Below are 20,178 nucleotides of genomic sequence, written 5' to 3'. Positions count from 1 at the left end.
CCCTCTGAAATGTGTTGGGCTGGAGGTATAAAGTACAAGACATACAGATACATATCGAGTACTTAATCAAAACCTCTAAATACAAAATTAGGAAATGCAAAGTTTTAAATATGAAGTTACATATCTAAAAACACAGCCGAACTCTGAAATAGAAACTGAACTAAAACTGAAAACTGGTCCTCTGCAAATGTATATGTGCCTGCTAATACATAAGATAGGTGCAGTAGTATTTACTTAGATAACAGTTTATGGAGCATAAAGTGAATTTACAGTGTGTTTAAAAACCCTGGTGTTGTAAATTGATAATAAAGTGAACCTTTTCAAACGACATGTACATCTAGTACAAAGAGTTCCTAAACTCAGCTACAGTAACAGTCTGAATGCATGACTTTTAGCCTACTAGTGACAGAGTAGCTAGAGGCTGGAGTTTCTACTTTTTCTTGAGGGAAGAATTTGAAGGCTTCTCCCACTACTTCACAGGGTAGTTGAGCATGGTTGTCCAACATTACGCCCTTGGTACCGTGAACCTAACAACATTTGAGCTGAGTTGGACATGTTACATTAATATCCTTCTCGGTGTGACATGGATATACATACAGTCTGTCCTGTTGGCTCTATTACATAACCATGACCCTTGAGCATGCTGCACGTCGGCAACCATTTATTACAGCGGGTTACCTCCGCTCAATGACATTAGGTAATGCCTTATAAAACCGGTCCATGTTAGACACGTGACCTCCAAACATCTTAACAGTTTCGTTTAATTTTAACCTTAAATATCAGCAGACGCGTTCCCTTTACAAACACACGTGTGCAACTTAGTGAAAAAAAACCCAAACATCTCTACATTAGGTTTATTTGGCGTTGAAAGTGCGACGGTCGCACCCCCGCCGCCAGGATCGACTTGGTTTGATCCGATGTGGCGTAAAGTTTCCTTCCGCGTTGAGCACAGTGTGAGCGTGACACAACGAGGGGAGGCGAAGGTAAGCCCGACACGAAACTCACATCTTTAAATTGTTACACAAAGGAGCCCTAATCTGTGGCAGTCTGTGGGAACTGTACGCACATAATATTTGAAACCATAAACCTTCAAATACTGAGGAAATATGACGCGTTTTCAGTGAAGCACTAGCTTAAGAGAAGTGCTGATTCCAATGTTACGCAAACTGAAGGCTAACTTATCTAACTTACCTCTCTGGAGAAGTTCCAGTCTCCGAGGCATGTTATTATTTGTCTAAATAGATGGATAAAACAAGCACTGCACACATCATGTTTTAGCCAACACTGTATTGTCTTTGAATGAACCCGTGTTATTGACAGTGTCATGTTTTCAGCCAGTGTTGTCACGGTCCAGGGAATAGTCGGCGCCCTGCGTCCTCTCCCGCTGGCTGTCTGAGGTCATTTTGCTCATTTAATGTGATCGACAGCTTTAGTTTCTAACTTGGAAACCCCTCACCAGCTATGGCTTGACTCGGTTTGCACAAACTAAAGTACTGTCTAAGTTACATTACATGTGTGGACCCTTCGTGCTACTGCCGGGCGCCGGTGCAACCATCTCGACTGTTTCACAACTATTTGCTTTTAGCTGAAGAGGTGAACTGTTAGGGTGAACTCATGTGATACTCCACCGTGTCTGATTTGTTGATCATTAGACATACCCAGTGGCAACAGCTATTTAAGTGTCTATCACTAGACATTACTGGCAACTAACCAAAGTCTCACATGATTTAAATACACCCGGTGTTAGCCAGTGGGAGGCGTAACTTATGCATGAGCCAACAGTATAAACAGTGAAGTGTGTGACCGAGGTGTCAAAAGACAAATTTTACAAACAGCGTGGTTGTTATTTGGACAACTTACCTACCGGGCCAGTCTGGTAAATTACACATTAGTATTTGAGGTGAACCTGCTATAAGGTAAGTGCTTCTCCTCATCAAGAACAGTCACTTTTTGATTACAGAACTGTGTGGGAAATAAAAAATAAATTATATAATGAATGATTTAATGTATAGTAAATGTAAGTTCAAGTTGCCCATTCCGCTTTGTGTACAGGTTGTTTTGTTAGTGCTGCTACCTGAAAAGACACTTTGTACTTCTTGTCTTTTCATCCTGAGGTGTTAATTAACCCTGCGGGACAGCACTAAACAGAGCGGTAGTCTGGATACCAAATCAAAACAGACCAGAGACATTGATACTCTGATGTATGCTAAAGATGATGTATTTTGTGATTATTACCTTTTTGAGAGCTGGAGCTATTTTTTAGAGAGAAAAAAAGTAAAAATTCTCTTAATGCAGCCTCTCAAATGTGAATAGTTTCTGGTTTCTGTGCTCCTCTGTCACAGTGAATTGGATATATTTGGGTTGTGGACAAAACAAGACATTTGAAGATGTGATCTTGGGTTTAGGACAAAAGCAATCAACATTTATAACGACAAACTGACATTTTATGGCCCAAACAACTAATTGATCAATCAAAAAATGATCAACAGAATGATCAGAAATTAAATTGCAGCCCTTACTTCCTTTAGCTCTTGGATCAGACATGATATCAGTTTGAGGTTTATTAGCTACATCTAGCTTAAACTAATGTCATGATACTATTCTCCTGTTATTGATTTACTTGGGTGGACATGATATGTATTCAGTCTATTCGGTCATGAAGACAGAGAGAGTTTGTTTATTTAGTTGTTTCAGGAATAAAGAATCAGTCAATGAAGATCTTTCTCGTCTGATTAAAATATTTTCCCCAAAACTTCATAGTGCACCTTTTTAAATTACTAATATTAACAACACCAGTTAACTGTTGCATCTAAGATGAAATATATGCTATAGTTCAGCCTTCAAGATAGACTCTATATCTTTGTTATAGCCCCTAATAATGTGCCCACGCCTCCATTGAAATCTGTCTACTGATAAGTTGGCCAGGCGGATACAGTATATTGTCTGGTATTACATTTTTGCAGCTATATCTTTAAATGTGTATATGTTGCATAACAAAAACGTTTACAGAAATGCCACAGGTGGCCAGTGATTTAGAAATGCTGTTGCTATCCATAGTTTGTAAACCAGAAAGCAATAACAGGTTAATTTTACAAGTGGAAATCTAAATTTTAGGGTCTTTGGTTTGGTTTAAATGCTGCCAGTCTACTGTCTGATAATCATGGATTGTGAACTTCATTGAAAATGATTTGTGTTAGTGTTATTGACACTAACACTCTGATAAGTGTTCTTGAACATAGTAGATTTTTTTTTTATATGACCATTGCACTACAAGCCATGAAGTCCCTGTGACTTCTGTTCCTACTGAGGCTGGCACGCAGGTACCTCTGTACATAGTAATTGAAGTGGTTTGCTTCATATCACTGAGTCAACAGTCTAGTTGTGAGACTGTGTCAATCAAACAGTTCCTTAGTTGTGGAAGATCCAGTTATGCGGATCAACGCTAACCTGATTTCATTGTTTTCAGTCCTTGAACCAAATTGAAACTTGAGAGCTGAGGACATGAAGTCCTTTCGTGCTCAGTGTAAAAAGAGCTGCCACTGCTGATTCCTGACAAAGACTTCCTCACATATGGAAAGCAGCGGGTCACAATATTATAGTGTGTTGAGCCAATTGTCCAATAAGGCTAGCACAAAAGCCATTATTGTGCAGTATGGCATGTAGAACACTGCTCTCATATGTTAGTAATCACACTGTTTCAGCAGTTTAACTAGTTTCATTTATTCCCAGTTCTGTTCAGCTGGGATGTATACCCTGAGACTGTAGGACTGAAACATATTTTAAAATGAAAATCTTGAATTACTGCTCGCTGGCCCTGCAGCTTATATTAAACTTATACATTAGAAATTGTGAAAAACGGACAATAGCCAGCGGAAGAAAGGCATTCGTAGGAACATATACTGTAAACTCTAGCACATCATGTTATCTTAAAAATGTATCTAGTTCTTAGTTTTTTGATTAATCTGAGGCTTTTAATTGTTATGGCTAAAATGATGGCTTAGTTACAACATAGTCTACACAACGACTGATCAAACTGTTTCACCGCGGGTCGGCTGGTCTAATAGTCATCTTTGTTCTCTTCCCAGGTAGAGTCTTAACACAGCGGACATGGACGCAGAGACCACCACCAACACAGAGCCCATGGCAGAGGAAGAGGAGCCTCTTTTCAGCAACCTGGACCTCTTCCTCTTCTCACTGATTGTCGGCCTCGTCATTTATTGGTTCATGTCCCGTAAGAAGCCTGAGCCCATCCCAGAATTCAAGAAGCTTGACACACCGTGAGTATCCATCATGTTTGGCATTTGTTTTAGGTAGAAGAAGATTTGGAGAGTTTCCAAGTTTCTATTCAGAATTTACTACTTAGAAAAAAAGAAGGCTGTGAAAAGTGTAAGAAACAAGTTGAAACCTGTTAGCTGCCAAATGTAAGGCAAAGAGCATTATTGTGTGGTTTTTTTTGTTGTTTTTTTTTTTGAAGATCTCTACCTGAATCACACACAAGCTTACATACAGTTTAATTGTCTTTTTTTCATGATGTTATTTCAAGGTATAGTCATCAAATTAATCTAAAATGTATCTTTGATGCCTTTTATAGCTCGTAACACGAGGGAGAGAACTAATTTACCCGCTAAAGAAAATGACGACTTGAGTTTTCCTCAAACTAGCAATTAGTCTGAGATGTCGCTGTTGTGTAGATATCAGATATGCTGGAAAAGCAACACAATACATGAAAACATCATGGCAAAAATGTTACACAAGTTGGAACTCCGTGTTTTTCTTAATGTCTTTAAATGTTGCAGTTTGAGCTGAAAAAAAGTGCAACCAGCAGTCATCTACCCAAACTCTAATTCTTAATCATGTTCTTTTTATTAATTTTGACCAAATCCTGGTTCCAATTCTTGAAATATTATTTAAGAAAATATATTCATGAATACAAGATATATTTTTAGTTTTATCACATTTTAACAGTAATTGTCAAAAAATGACAAGGTTTTAGGAAAAATGGTCTAGTAAAGAATAAGAAAGTAATTGTTGCATGAGGAGAAACTTGCACTCACATTTTTCCGGGTGCAACCGGGCCTGAGCACTCTTACCTCTTGTACGTACGTCATCGCGTCATAGCAAGGTTGCAGCAACTTGGAACAACACAGAGGACATGACTTTACTTTTGTGGCTTATTTTGTGTCGTTTTGGTAATAGTCGGCCCACAGACAGATTTCTTGATTACGCAAGGTGGTTGAAGTGATGATTGTACTTCATGTCCACGTGCTTGTGATTAAGTAACCATATCATGCTGAACCAAACCTCTTCAACAGTGCCAGGGCCAAGAGAGTGTACAGTGCTTAAGCCTGGTACAGAGCGTTCACTCTCTGCAAAGAAACTGGAGTTTGTGGGTGCTTGGGCACGGTATGGATCGCCTAGTGTGGGTGGGCCCTATGTTTTTTTTTTTTCTTTCCCGGTAAAAAGTGTCAGTGGATCAAGATGCATGCTAATGCCAGGTGTGAATTGACCAGCTTAAAACTGTCCACTTGTGATCGTTTAATTCAGGACAGATGGAAATAGATTGGTAATATCGAATGTGAAGAGTCTATATAATTGTAAAGTCATGGCTCTCTATGGAGCTGTCTCCCAGCATAAGTGATATATGGGTTTGCTTTAAGACCTGTAACTTTGTTGATTGTGAAAACACCAGTTTCCAAAGGACAAGAAATATTCAGTCATTTATTTAAAAAATAAATCTGTAGCTATATTGTTTTTTTCATTTGCAGATCATGTTACTATTCAATCACACACAAACTGTAGTTTATGTAAAAGCTATAAAGGAAGGAATCCTTTTATTGATCACTGAGGAGAGTATCTTGGCACAGGAAGAGGCTCATTTTCTTTAGTTGTCATTGTTAACATCATCGGACATTGTTTTATTAGATAGAAGCTGTTAGAAAGAAACTGAAATAGACTGTTATCAAAATCTGTGCACGAGTTGGCACTTGCTGTGCCCTGAAGCAAGTGTGTGAGAGTGCACAAAGGCTTACAGCTTGTAAATGTTCCACCAGTGGTGACCTTTGTTTTCTCTCTCCTTCCAATGCTCTGCAACACAGTCTCTCTCAGAAACTTATCTGATCTCCCTCTCTGTCCGCCTGCCTCTCCCTGTCACTGCATGTGAGCCTCTCCTCTGTTCCCTCCCCTCATCACTTATCAGTGTAGTCATGGAGGCTTGGCTTGGCTTCAATGTACTCTGCTTTCATTGGCCACATTTTTAGTCCCTCCTCAGCCGCAACACAAGTTCTTTGGTCACCAGAGTAAAAGCCACGGGCCAGCAGAAGCCACACGCTCGCTGTGTGGCTCAGGTCCTGTGTGGCTGTGTGAATGGAGGCAGAGTGGGGGGAGATCCAGACCATTTGTGTGAAAGCAGGACATTTGCTAGACAGGGAAAGACCCCTGTAGAGCATGTGTTGCCTTGGGATAAGAGTGTGTATCTGTGCAGGAAGGGAGCGTAGAGCAATACAAGCTGGTCTCCCCTCCCCTTAAAGGGAGCAGTGATTACCTAACTGTTATGAAGGGGGCGTAGTCTTCCATGTCTTTCCTGTGCTTTTGTTTTTGGCCCTGAACCCATTTTGAAAGTTCCCTGGAGAGCAAACGAGGAGGGCGAGCCAAGCAGCTCCTTTTGTGAGTCCTCTCCAAAGGTGGAAAGTTGAGGCAAAAGACAAGCAACCCTTTCTTTGCCCTGAGTTACTTTTTCTTTTTTCCCCACAGCCCTGTTTTTCTTTTCTGTGTGAGTGTGCGTGTGAGTGTGTGTGTGTGGGCTGAGCTGCTGTCACAAATGGAATCCTTTTATGATAAATGAGGTTGCCATAGCAATGACATTCCCCTCTCTCCTCCAGTGAGATGGGGGCGGGGGATACTTCAGAGAAAACTACCATTCACAGCCCCCCCCCCCCCCCCCCATTGCACTCCTCGTCTATGGTCCACCGTGGAGTTGCTCTGATAACCAGCCAAATTCTCAGGATGGATCTTGTAGAATTTTTCGTTCCCAACACCTTTCAGACCGGAGAGGAAAAGGGGCGGGGATGAGGAGGAAGGCATTTTCAGCCCTAGAGTGTTTCAATGTGTGTTTGTGTGTGAGTCAAAAGTGTGGGTCTGCTGCAGCTCGGCTACATTTTATGGGAAAGTCAGTTTCCCACCATTGTGTCCTCAGCGGCTGCCAGACACTGACAGGGCTTGTAGGCTGTGTGTGTGTGTGTGTGTGTGTGTGCGTGCGCGCGTGTGTGTGTGGAGAACAGACGCTGCTGGTTTCAGAGAGCAGCAGCACAGGAAGAGGCAGAGTTCAGATCGCGTTGGAGCCTCCATGGTGAAGGCAGGCAAAGAGTGTCCGGCTGCCTTTTTGCTCCAGTTTTCTTTTTCCATCCTGTGGTTGCGGAGTGTTGACGTTCTCTGCTTTTGATTTTGAGCGTGGCGGTTCCCGGCGTGGCCTTGCCAGTGGTGTTTGTGGCAGTGGTGAGCTACATGCCATGGGCTGTGTCTTCTCCCTGCCAGAGGACAGGAGAGATGCTGCTGAAAGGTCAGTGAGAGAGTTTGAGCCGTGATTTAGTGCTCCTTCTAAGGCACACTGGGAGATTCATTTTTAATGATGCTTAAATATTTGCCTCCGGTTATTGTTTAATGATCATGCTTGGGGGTTCTTTCTTGACACCTTGTAAATATTTAACCGGTGGCTTGTTCCCAAAGTATGCTTTACACACGGTGTCATTTGCTTGTTTTGAGAGCAGACTGGCAAGATAGTTGTTTCAAAAAGCATACAATGTTCTCAGTAGGTTACGTAATAGATGGTGGTAAAATCTGTTTCACTACAAACCCAATTTAATTATTGGGTTTTCTGTTTTTTTCCCCCCTTTTTCCGTAAGCTCCACTGACGCTGTTCAGTCAGTTGCCATCATTGAAGCCATCATTGTTGCACATGTCCAGTTTTGTTTCATGTTGGTTTAGTAAACACACATGTATGAGTTTGATTTCCATTGCGGTCTTTTAAAATAAAGATCCAGTTGCAAAAGCAAAACCATTGATTGGAGCATTAGAAGATGAGAAGTTTGAATGAGCCTGTGCTGCAGAGCAAGGCTGACTCAGTGAGCTTGTTTGGAAAGGTTTACTTCCTGGATGGATTAATGAATGGAAAGTCAGATTTGACAGTGTATATACACATGATTGGCTCTGAACTATTTGGACCCACTGTAAATTGTAACTGTAAAATGACTGAGCCCCAGCATGCATGAGTTTGTTGTTTCATGTGGAGTTCAGGAAGGAAAAGATGTTAAAGATTAGTCCATTTGCATGTCAAAGTAGCAGCCTTTGGCGATTTAATTAATTCCTGTTGAAAACCTATCATTTGAAAACACGTCTTTGTCTACTTGTAATAAGGTTTGTCAGTCTCAGGCTGCAGCTATGCTGTTGATGTGTCATCATTCATTCTCATTTTTAGTTTGTCCATATGTTAAAGGACAGCTATGTAGTTTTGGATAAAGAAAGTTAAACCCACAGTTTTGAAATTTGAGGTAATACCTCCCCCATAAGTGAAAAAACAAGCTGTGCTCAGAGGGACATAAGGTCCCCAGAACACTGTTTGAAGCTAGAAAAATGGCAGGGTCCGCCACATATTTAACAAAGTAACAACAACATGACCTGATGTTTTTGTACTTAGTATACTGAGTCATGAAAACAATTAATTTAAATTGCGGAATTGTAAGCAACTGGACGTGTTGCTGATATTGTGGATTAAAGAATTTGGATGTCGAGATATTGGCCCATGTACCTGTATACAAAAAATATTTACTTGAACACTCTTTTTTTGCAATGATCCCTCAAATGAGGGTATTGATCACACACCTTGATATTTTACAGTTCAACAATAAACTATAATGATACCAGTGCTCTGAAACTTCATGTTTAATGCCTTCGTACTTCATATAGTTCAGGTCAAATATAGCAAATTGTCTTTGATGGCTACCCTGCAGCCTTTTGGATGTGTAAAGTCTTCAGATTTACTCATTTGCATACTATTTTGTTTGTACTCATATGTAGGTCTTTTATTCCTTGCTCAGTGCAGACAGAATTGCAGCTGTCCGCTCAGACCTTTTGATGCTGAATGAAGGACTGTTGCCTTTTATTTGGCTCGACAATAGATTTGGCTTCCTGTGCTCCATCTTGTCAACACTGTGTGTGCACGTGTTGTTTTGATCTATTCACATTCATTAATTACTTCCTGGACAAATCTGAATCAAAATTTTGAATTACCATGAGATGTAACCCGTAGTGATTAAGTATCCACATTTCCCTGTTCAGGAGTGAAGATTGCGTAATGTATGCTGGTAATTTGTACATGCTTGCCTATACAGTTAGTATGACTAATGGTTGTGTGACTGCTGAGTCACTGCTACTCCCTGTTTTAAGAATAACAGGAACAATGAGTGGACATTTTGTTTCCATTGCTGAGCAGTCGATGCCGACTGCTTAAAAATCTGCCCATGTCATGCTTTGCTGTGGGAGACAGCAATATTACACAGTATATCACAATAATGCTAATTAATGACTCATCTGAAATTATTGATAGAAATAGAATAGAATAATATAATAGAAATGTAGTGTTACGCAACACATCAGATACTGATACAGAGAGTAACAAAAAAAAATAAAAACTTTTTAAAATGAGTGTGATTAGAATCATTCATTGGACCAAAGTACTGTACAGTTCTGATCAATATGATCACATGGCTGTGACATTGCAATCAGTAGTTGTTATACTGGAAGGCTTGAAGAACTTGAGGCCAATGATAAAATATCTACTCTGCTGTTTGTTTGTGTACTTTTTTGTTATTCCTGTAAATTAGATTAAGTGGCTTGATTCAGTACCATGTTTACCGTAACTGCCACTGTATTATCTGCTCCTGTCCCTATTCACGCACCATTTGCTTTTTAAAACTAAATCCATTATGTAGTAAATCGTTTTTATTGATCTTGCTCCTTGGATCTTGAAGCTTGTAGTGCTCCAATGTTCTCTCCCCCCCGGTATTTATACAAATGATCAGCTGAAATTATTAAATTGTTAGTCATTACGTTGTGAATTCAGCTCTTATTTATACAGCCAAAAGCTTGTCGTTGCCGAGCACTGTGTTTGCTAAATTACACATTATCAATCCCAGCATCATGTTAAAGACAGGTTGGTTTATCAACTGAATCACAAATCTAATCTGTTTTCTTTTGTTTTTTTCAGAGCACCCACCACAAGAGAGACTAGTTTTATCGAGAAAATGAAGAAAACGGTGAGTGATGTTATTTAAAACAAGCATTTCTATTTCTTTTTCAGTCACTTAACCCTTACCATCATTGCTGTTTCTGTCATGTTCTTTGCTTTATATTGCCAACATAGATTCATTCTACAGGAGTAGTTTGGAAAATGATACTCAGGTTTTTAAAAGAAGATTGTGAGCCATTCAGACATGAAGATATACAGTGTCAAGCAGAGTTGGTGATGTGGCCTTTAAGCACATGTTGATCAAAATTTTTTTCCTATTTGATGTGTGAGTCAAGCTGCTCTAGTTTTTTCACGACGGTCTATAGCCAAAAGTTTGGACCCAACATTCAAATTTACTTTTGCTCCGTGTATGAACAACATGATGAATATGATGTTGTTCCTGCTGCTTCGACTGTATGCAGTTCTAGAGTTAGAAGAAAGTCTTTTGACTTTGATGGCCCTCTGTTTTCAAGCCAGCCATGGGAAAAGACTTTGGTTTTCGAATCATGTGGTTTAGCAGCAGATAGTTCAGATACCATGACGGTGGCAGACAAGACTGTCAGCCCACAGTGCTTTTTCATTTAGTCTGTTTTTCTCTGTTAGGAATATCAAGGCAACATTGTAGGCAGGGATGTTGTGGAGCTGTGTGTGTATAGAAAGACAAGCTATATGTTATCTTATCTATGAGTATAACTTGTGTTAATATCACAGACACAGAAGTGCCTCAGTTGGCAATACTGCATTTTAGGATTCAGGAGACAATGCATGTTGTGTATATATTTTCTTGAAATTGCAAAAGATCTCCTGTATCTGTTGCACATGCGCACAGTCTGTTTGTCATTATGGCAGTCTGTAGACATGAGAGACGGGTAATGTTTTTAATTGTAGGTGCAGGAGAAAGCTTTGACATCATGTAGATGTTTTCCTTTTTGTAACCAGGGCAAGAACATCATTGTGTTCTACGGCTCCCAGACGGGCACAGCTGAGGAATTTGCCAACAGACTGTCCAAAGACGCTCAGCGGTATGGCATGAAAGGAATGGCTGCTGATCCAGAGGAGTATGACATGGTAACTGCATCAGTGGAAGAGAATACAAACCTCAGAATTAAAATGAACTAGAGGCCCTTTTCATTTTAAGGGGGATTTCACTTCTTATAGCTGCTGCTGGGGCTTTGTGGTGATAAGTTGTATGCCTGAACAATGCAGGAGAAACAGTTAATATTAAATGATATTAATATAATATTAAAACATATCACATGACATTCAAAATGAGCCTGATAACTTTTGTTGCCATGTTTAATATCACCTGTTAAAATAAAACATGTCCAGGCAGGTGAGTTCTTAAGACCAAAGGACGGCACACGCTCATATCAATGTGTGTATGCTGTTTCAGTCTGAATAGTACAAAGTGCACATATCATTGATTATACATTTTTGACATTATTATTATGTAATAGCGTGCAATAACTCACTTTTTGCAGACAGATATTGAGGACAAACCTCTAAATAAGAATAATCATTTGTTTGGTACTGACTGTCTCTGATTCAGATGTGTTGTATTCCAGGGGGAAATGGCCCGTCTGTCTGAGATTGAAAACTCCCTTGCCATCTTTTGCATGGCCACCTACGGCGAAGGAGACCCGACAGATAATGCACAGGACATGTATGACTGGCTGCAGGAAAATGATGATGAAGACCTCTCTGGACTAAACTACACTGTAAGACTTTCTCCTGAAGCTATGTTACTTTATGTCTTTTAAATACAGCATTTTGTTATATATATTTTTAAAAAAGATAAATAACTAAATGTTCCAGAGTGCATTAGCTTGTCCATTTAGAGAGGACGACAAAGCACGCGGTGATCATGTGTGCATTGTGTTACATTGTCTGTTTCTACACCTGCATGTGTGTTTGAGCTTTGTCACACATTGGGTTGAGACTAAAGATTTTTTCTCTGTATCCATTAATCTGTCAGATATCAGACATGCACATTTGATATGTGACTTTTGTCTATCTGGCTTGGATTACTGACAAGATACAGGCTGAATTTGCATCGATTAGATATAAAAATTGAATTTCTGCTGAAAAACTGCTGCCTCACACCCTGTTTATTTTATGAGACACGCTATGGCAGTTTGTCTTCCTGACACAGCACACAGGCTTCACTAGCACGAGCTGTGTCAGGCTTTGTGTGCATTGTGAATGAAAGGGCTTTGTGTGTTGTCGTGTGTGTCAATGTTGGGGTGCAGTGCCTCTGGCCTAATTTGAGTGAAGAACATGATTGTGGGCAATGTAGTTAATTCTTGTGTATGGTCACGTCCTTCCTTCAGTATTTGCTGTCTGTCTGGTCTGTGTAAGAGTGACAACATACTTGATGTATTTTACTTGATATTGTGTTCATTTTTAAACCAAAAAGCAGTGAATAACTGAGAATGACAATTCTTACTACCTATAGAGCTGCAAGCACTGGCCGATTAGTACATAAGTCAATCAAAAAGACATTACTTGCTAACTATTTTGATAATTGATTAATCATTGCAGTCAGCTTCTTCTGTTTCATTTATGACTGTAAATGAAGGTATTTATTTTTAAGACTGTTAGTAGGAAAAAGAAGCAATTTGAAGATTTTTTTTTTTGTAGGTTTGTCACCATAAGTAACTAAAAAAATACAAGTTGATATTGTACTTTTATTTCTAGCTTGTTTGGTTCAAGAAGTCGAAGTCCTGTACTGACTGTGTCTCGGTCTGTGTTCAGGTATTCGCTTTGGGCAACAAGACATATGAACACTATAATGCAATGGGAAAATATGTTGATAAAAGGCTGGAAGAACTTGGCGCCAAGCGCATCTTTGACCTCGGTTTAGGAGATGACGACGGCAAGTAAGTGACCACTGAGCCAAAAACAGAAATGATGATTAGTGTTCAGTGCCGAGTAAATAACGTGACAGCACTGTAATGCCACTCTCAGAACAAACTTCACATTTTTATCCGCATATTTATATATAAAAAAACATCATCATCAAATGCATATTATGGAGTGTTAAAATAAAAAGCATTATGTCTTGTTATTTTGAAAAGACGGTCCATCACTGCAGAGTGTTTTGCTTTTACATTGAATAAGGATTCACATTTATAAAAATTTCTTTACATAGGTAAAATGTAGATTGTTATTGTTGAGTGGAAGTTAGTTCAACAAGGGTGACTTTAAACACATATCTCTGTTGACATACGTGGTTTTGTCTTTCAGCCTTGAAGAGGACTTCATCTCATGGAGAGAGCAGTTCTGGCCGGCTGTCTGTGAGCACTTTGGAGTGGAAGCCTTAGGAGATGATTCAAGGTTCATTCAGACTTTTTTTTTTTTTAACTATTTCACATTTATGCTTAATTTGAGTTACAATGTTTTTGCGCCCCATCATTCTTAAGCTGTCTTATCTTCAGCCTTTTACTTTACCAGCTTTTTATTATCTAAAAGGGAACTTTAAGCAGGTTATGACACAGAAAGCTTATAAACACATTGACAAAGAATTGTGTGATCTTAAGTGAAGTTTAAGTACTGTATTATCAGATAACAAGTAGTTTTCTCAGTGCCTTTATTTCAGTAAGATAAGCCTGCCATATGTTCAGGTTGGCTATGATTCCTCAAGTAAATAAACCTTAGAAGACCTTCAGTTTCCACATGGGCTCTTTCAGCTGAGGATTAGATTAGAAATAGCCGAGTGAATTGACAGGATCCAGACAGGGTTGGGTTTGAAAATGATACTCCACCCAGGATCTTTTTGTTTTTCTTTGTTTAAAAGAATTCCATGTCTTTATGAAGACTAGTTATGTAACTATAAATCCAGATGTATGTGATAGTATGGTATGGTAAATCCCACCTTTTATGAATGTGAAATGAACAGATACCAAGAATAATTTTTCATCTTTGAAATAGACATGCATAATCTTAAAACAAGAATAAGTGTGTCATCTTTACATCAATTTTCATACAGGAGTTTAACTTGATTTTACCTTGTCTGTAGCTGAAGAATCTGACTTACAGTTAATATTACCTTGTAGTATACGGCAGTACGAGCTGAAGGAGCACACTGACATCAACATGAACAAAGTGTACAGCGGGGAGATCGGCCGCCTCAAGAGTTTCGAGGTCCAAAAGCCGTAAGTTCTGCTGCAGAGATGCTGTTCACTAACACTTTTGTGACCAACCGTTAAGTTTTTTTTAAGCTTTATGAAGCTTTCTGCCCCCTAGTGGACACAGTTGAAATAATTTATTCATTGAGTTATAAATCTTATTATTTCTGTGACTCTGTTCGGCCATTTGTAATTGCATTTTTTACATGATAGTGTTACTCTTTTTTTCCTTTTAGACCCTTTGATTCGAAAAACCCTTTCCTGGCTCCAGTCACGCTCAACCGCAAACTTAACAAAAGTGGTGATAGACATCTCATGCACTTGGAACTGGACATAACAGGGTCTAAAATCAGGTGAGACTGATTGAATTTATCAAGTTAATTGCATTAATAGCTTTTTCATACCCCTTATGCTGTACAAGTGGATGAAAAATGGTGATTCACATTGCGTTCTAAGGTTTTATAAATACTGGTCAAAGTCTCAGTTTGTCACATTGTGTGTTTACAGATATGAGTCAGGAGACCATGTCGCTGTTTTCCCCACAAACGACTCTGCTCTGGTGAACAAGCTGGGACAAATCCTTGGAGTGGACCTTGATGTGGTTATCTCTCTCAACAACCTTGACGGTATGGCATTGAGAACGTTACGCACCTTGACTCTACTAGAGGTCCATCAAACCTCCCAACAACACCTCCCCTCATATCTAGACTTTTAGTATTGACTCACTAAATGCATGTGAAGTGGACAGTGTTATATGACTGCAATAACATCTTAGTGTGAGTTTCCTGTTGTTACGAAGGTCATCAGATGTACTTTGTAATTGCATAATAATAGTTGAGGCAGCTCCTGTTAAGTTTGTATTAACATCACAGACTGGAATTCCAATTAAACATGAAAGCGACACATATACACGTTTAACACTGTCGAAACAAAATGAATTACCTGACGGTCAGGGGAGAGAAAAATGACACACAATGATGTTATATTTTGCCCTTGATAGACATATCTTAAAATGTATCAGTTGACCGAGACACCGATGTTGAAATACTTCCAGGTACCAATAAAGATATCTGTTTTATTGATTGATTTTTCAGAGGAGTCCAACAAGAAGCACCCATTCCCTTGCCCCACCACGTACCGCACTGCCCTCACTCACTACTTGGACATCACACACCCTCCTCGCACCAACGTCCTCTATGAGCTGGCACAGTACGCCTCTGACCCCAAAGACCAAGAGAATATGCGCAAGATGGCCTCTTCATCACCCGAGGGCAAGGTCAGTGATGGGTCCATTGGTTAAGATAATGAAATAACCCCAAACGTAGGTGAAACACAGCTGTAGTTACATCTCGTCCATCTCCCCTCTCATCGTCTGTTTGTCGCTGCTCTCCACAGGCACTCTACCAGAATTGGGTGTTGGACGCCAGTAGAAACATCCTTGCCATCCTGGAAGACATGCCCTCTTTGAAGCCTCCCATTGACCACCTGTGTGAGCTGCTGCCTCGTCTCCAGGCTCGCTATTACTCCATCGCCTCCTCCTCAAAGGTAATTACCTATTTTAATAACCTAAAGCCCTTGAACACATGCACTGTAACTCTGGATTTATATGGAGTTTACCTGGAGGAGTCGTCAATGTGAAACACAAATGTCTGCACTATTTGCCTTGGACTTTACCTTGCCAGCTCCAAAGTCCAGTCGACCCACCTGTGTGTATAGAGCAGACAGTTGTGTTCTGTTCTGTGTGAACAAGCAAATGTGGACAATATCTTGATCTGATCTCTGGATTTTGTCCAGAATTGATATGTGAAAGGGACTTCAGACAGAAAGAAACACATCCTTTTTAACCGTGACAGATTTATTGTCATTTCTACAAATGGTCTTTGATTTGTTTTAACAAAGTTTGCACATCCACAGTGAGGTAGGGTTCAACCTATAAGCGATGGGAGAGTGCTTAAAAAGTACTTGAATTTTACTCTAAAAAAAGCTTCATGATCCTTTAGTTTAGGAATTGCAGACAGAGACAAAAACATTGGTCAGATCTGAGAATTAAAGTAGAGGTCTGTTTGGCTTTCTCCTTCTGTAGGTTCACCCCAACAGCATCCACATCTGTGCTGTCGTGGTCGAGTACCAAACCAAGACTGGTCGCACCAACAAAGGAGTAGCCACCAACTGGTTGAAGAACAAACTGGTCACAGACAATGGCCACAAGTCTACCGTTCCCATGTACATCCGCAAGTCTCAGTTCCGCCTGCCCTTCAAAGCCACCAACCCAGTGATCATGATCGGCCCTGGGACAGGAATCGCTCCCTTCATGGGCTTCATCCAGGAGAGAGGCTGGCTCAAAGAGCAAGGTATGTATAAACATTGTGTGCCAAAGTGTGTGTGGTTGTTGGTCTGACATTTCACTGCCTCAACGGGGATGGAAAAATGAGGGGAAAGACCTTCAAATATGTTTGTTGATGGATACAAGTAATCAGCGCTTTGATCATCTTCATTCGAATATTTAGGCCTGTCATGATGTCAACGACTTTTGTTGGACACCTAAAAATATCTTCAAAATAATCACAGTAAACTGTTATTGTCATCTGAAAAACTTTTATGCCACTGATATGATAATATGATAGCATAATAATACATGTGCACCCTTTCAAACATCAGTGACCTTTTAATGTCTTAAGATATGTTTTAGACATTGGAAACTGAAACGTGAAACAAATATCCTAAATAAGTCAAAATAAAAAATAAGAGAAAATCCTCACAACCACAACAGTAAATAAAATGGCTTCTTGGAAAAAGCAACAGAAGAGCCTAAATGGATGATCAGCACATACAAAATACCAGATGTTCTGTTTTGTTTTCTTTTTTATAGGAAAGGAGGTTGGAGAGACAGTGATGTATTTTGGCTGCAGGCACAAGAACGAGGATTACATCTACCAGGAGGAGCTGGAGGAAGCAGAGAAGAATCAAGTTCTAACACAGCTTAATGTCGCCTTCTCCAGAGACCAGGAACAGAAGGTAAGTCTGTCTTAACTCACTGCTGTTTGTGTTTGAATATTCTTCAGTTTGTAAAACATACCTGGTTATATGTTGGGATGTGGGTTTCAGTCAATGTTCAGTTTAAAAAAAGGTACCAGGATTTTATAGTTGAAGTAATTCCAAATGTGCTGGCTGTACATCATTACATTTTGCTGTTGATCAAATGTGGTAACAAAATGTGTGTATGTTTTGTGTGGGTGCCCGTAAACAAACATATATTTGAACAGTGGTTTTCTTTGCATTTTCAAAAATAAAGGTGTACGTGCAGCATATCCTAAAGAAGAATAAGGAGAATGTCTGGAAGCTGATTCACTCAGAAAACGCTCATATCTATGTCTGCGGGTAAGTTTAAAAAATCGCTGTAAATGTTTTTTTATTTGAAAAGTTTGATCCTTCACATGTAGTGGCCATGTTGTGAAAGAATCCTGGTCTTGCTACATATTGTTACAATACACTTGAATTAGTGTTGTTCATATCAAATAATCTGTTTCCTGATTTCAGGGATGCAAGAAACATGGCTAAAGACGTGCAGACTGCCCTCTACGAGATAGCAGAAGAGCTGGGAAGCATGACGCGCACCCAGGCCACAGATTACATCAAGAAACTGATGACCAAGGGACGCTACTCGCAAGATGTCTGGAGTTAAAGACCGTCAGCCTCGACCTCAGTCTCAGTGCTCGTGTGGTGGTTTTAAATTTTCTATTTTTACTGTATGTCTTGTTTTGTCAGGACTGAATATAAAAACGTCAAACATGTGCTCATCGCCCTGGTTCATGAGAGCTACAGGTAGCATAATATCATGAGGCAAACCCTACCTCAGCAGGTTTTGTTCATAAACACATTCAGTAATTTTCTATGAATACTGCATATATCTGCACCACCAGCTTGTGTCTGCTGGGGGTCCTCAGATGAGCCACAACAGTTGCCCCATCTGGTTTATAGAGACCTATAGAGTCTCTGATACAATGAATCATTTGTGTAATTTGCTGTTAGACTGCAGCTCCGGGTGCTCGGGCATTTGTTTTGAAGTTCCTCAACCGATTATAAAACAGGTTTGCCAAGAGTCATCTTCATTTCATATTGATTAGATGATATTAACAATTTGATCAGCTTATTTGGGCAGCTTCAAACTGCTGAAAGCTCGGAGTATAAAATCCATCTGTTTTGGGAGTCACTGCGCCCGACCTCTGGATGTACACACAGAATATAATCCACTGTGAATATGAAGAATTGTATTGAAAATTCATGAAGCCTGTCAGTTTCATCTTGAGATGTTCGTAACTTCCTTTGTAATTGATTAATGGTTTGTAGATGAAGATTACAGCAGGCAATGTTGCATCATATGTGAAGTGAGTCTGAGGAACGTCATTTGCTCTTGTTGCAGGGTGAACACTTGGTTGTGGTGGTGCTTTTGGAAGTGCTTTAAAAACATTACATGTTTACTAAAACATTGAAACACTTCTGTGTGGAAAATAGTTGGCGTCATTGGTACAGATTACCTTTGTATTTTGACAAGGGATTTTATGCCTCGTATGCATAAGTTTCTGTTCATCTTAATCAGTAACCTTTTCAGAGGCACAAGAAGTGATGCAAAAGGGGAAAACCTGACATTGTGTGCATTTGTACCTCCTATAAATGTCTGTCTTTAAACATGATCATGAAACATGAAAATGAAATTGTAGCTATATCTGTAAAATGTTAAAACATTTGCAATGTTGGCCTTGAAACTAGATCTGCCCTCCCACATGGTGGTTGTTTATTTTGTATATGCATCTAACAGCAGAGGATAATGAATTCTGGTTTGTTATGCGGTAGTTACACTCAGATGTAGACAACCACCTCTGTTTGATTTTTATCTTTTATGTTTTGTTATTTTATTCACCACTACATGGAGAAGATGTCCGGACGTGTCAAAACAATTTGTGTGTCTGTCAGCATTCATCAGCCAGTGATCATCTCAGTATTTCTGTGTGAATATGGGGAGTTATGAGGAGGTCAGTCAAACAATTAAAGTGCAGCCTGTGCCTTTTAACACTGCCTTATGTATTAAGTTAACATTTAAACCCTGACTCTAACCGTTTCTTTCTTCCATGCATATATTTTGATAGAAAGTCACTTTACCCAGTACTGTCACTTTTTTGTCATTCCATTTTATGATGTAATTATTTGGTTTTATCAGGCATGTATTTTTTAATGAATAAAATTTGAATAATTAGTTGTGTTGTTTACTTGAAAAATATTGAATTTATTGATAATATTCAACTTTGTAAGGTTAATTTATATTCAGTGGCAGCCGACAGTGTGCACACTCATAGTAAAAACGACCTACATTGTGCGAACTATGGGACACCTTAATGTATTAACAGTGATGGAATGTAACTAAGAACATTTACTCAAGTACTAAACTCTTAAGCGTATTCTTCTACTCCACTACTACTACACAACTTTAGTTAGTAGTTACTTTTCAGTTTACCTGCTGCATGATTGCTGTGAGATTAAAATCACATGGGGCCACAGAGTGTTTTAATTCAGTCAGCAGCTGCTCCTGTCATGGGTGACTCGCGGTAACCCTACCAGCAGCCTTTTCCAGGAAGCAGGTTTACTGACCTGTCCTGCTCTGGGTTACAAAAACTCACTTTTGAAGGACGTCAGCTTTAAATTGTCTTTTCAGTAGAGTATGTGTCAATAATAATAATAATAATAATAATAATAATAATAATAATAATATTTTCTTAA

General features: G+C 39.4%; 1 protein-coding gene across 4 annotated transcripts; it reads left to right on the top strand.

The window, feature by feature from the left end:
• Positions 1-839: 839 nt before the first annotated feature.
• On the top strand, positions 840-19,657 carry porb (P450 (cytochrome) oxidoreductase b). 4 transcript variants are annotated; one of them, XM_037076280.1, is made up of 16 exons: positions 840-983; positions 4,086-4,277; positions 10,259-10,307; positions 11,219-11,347; positions 11,845-11,997; positions 13,034-13,158; positions 13,526-13,615; positions 14,335-14,433; positions 14,643-14,759; positions 14,914-15,032; positions 15,501-15,682; positions 15,802-15,951; positions 16,490-16,757; positions 17,276-17,421; positions 17,699-17,784; positions 17,944-19,657. In XM_037076280.1, exons 2-16 carry the CDS (start codon positions 4,108-4,110, stop codon positions 18,086-18,088), a joined length of 2,028 nt encoding a protein of 675 aa, XP_036932175.1. In that variant the 5' UTR covers positions 840-983; positions 4,086-4,107; the 3' UTR covers positions 18,089-19,657. The 4 variants fall into 4 exon arrangements, with proteins under 4 accessions (XP_036932175.1, XP_036932167.1, XP_036932184.1 ...); XM_037076272.1 differs by having other exon boundaries at positions 903-983; positions 4,090-4,277; XM_037076289.1 differs by lacking the exon at positions 840-983 and adding an exon at positions 1,782-1,916.
• Positions 19,658-20,178: the final 521 nt, after the last annotated feature.

Source organism: Acanthopagrus latus, chromosome 2 (assembly GCF_904848185.1).
Source record: "Acanthopagrus latus isolate v.2019 chromosome 2, fAcaLat1.1, whole genome shotgun sequence".
In the NCBI taxonomy this organism is placed as follows: domain Eukaryota; kingdom Metazoa; phylum Chordata; class Actinopteri; order Spariformes; family Sparidae; genus Acanthopagrus; species Acanthopagrus latus.
The sequence above is the reverse complement of the archived record's forward strand: the minus strand, read 5'-3'. Positions and strand labels throughout refer to the sequence as shown.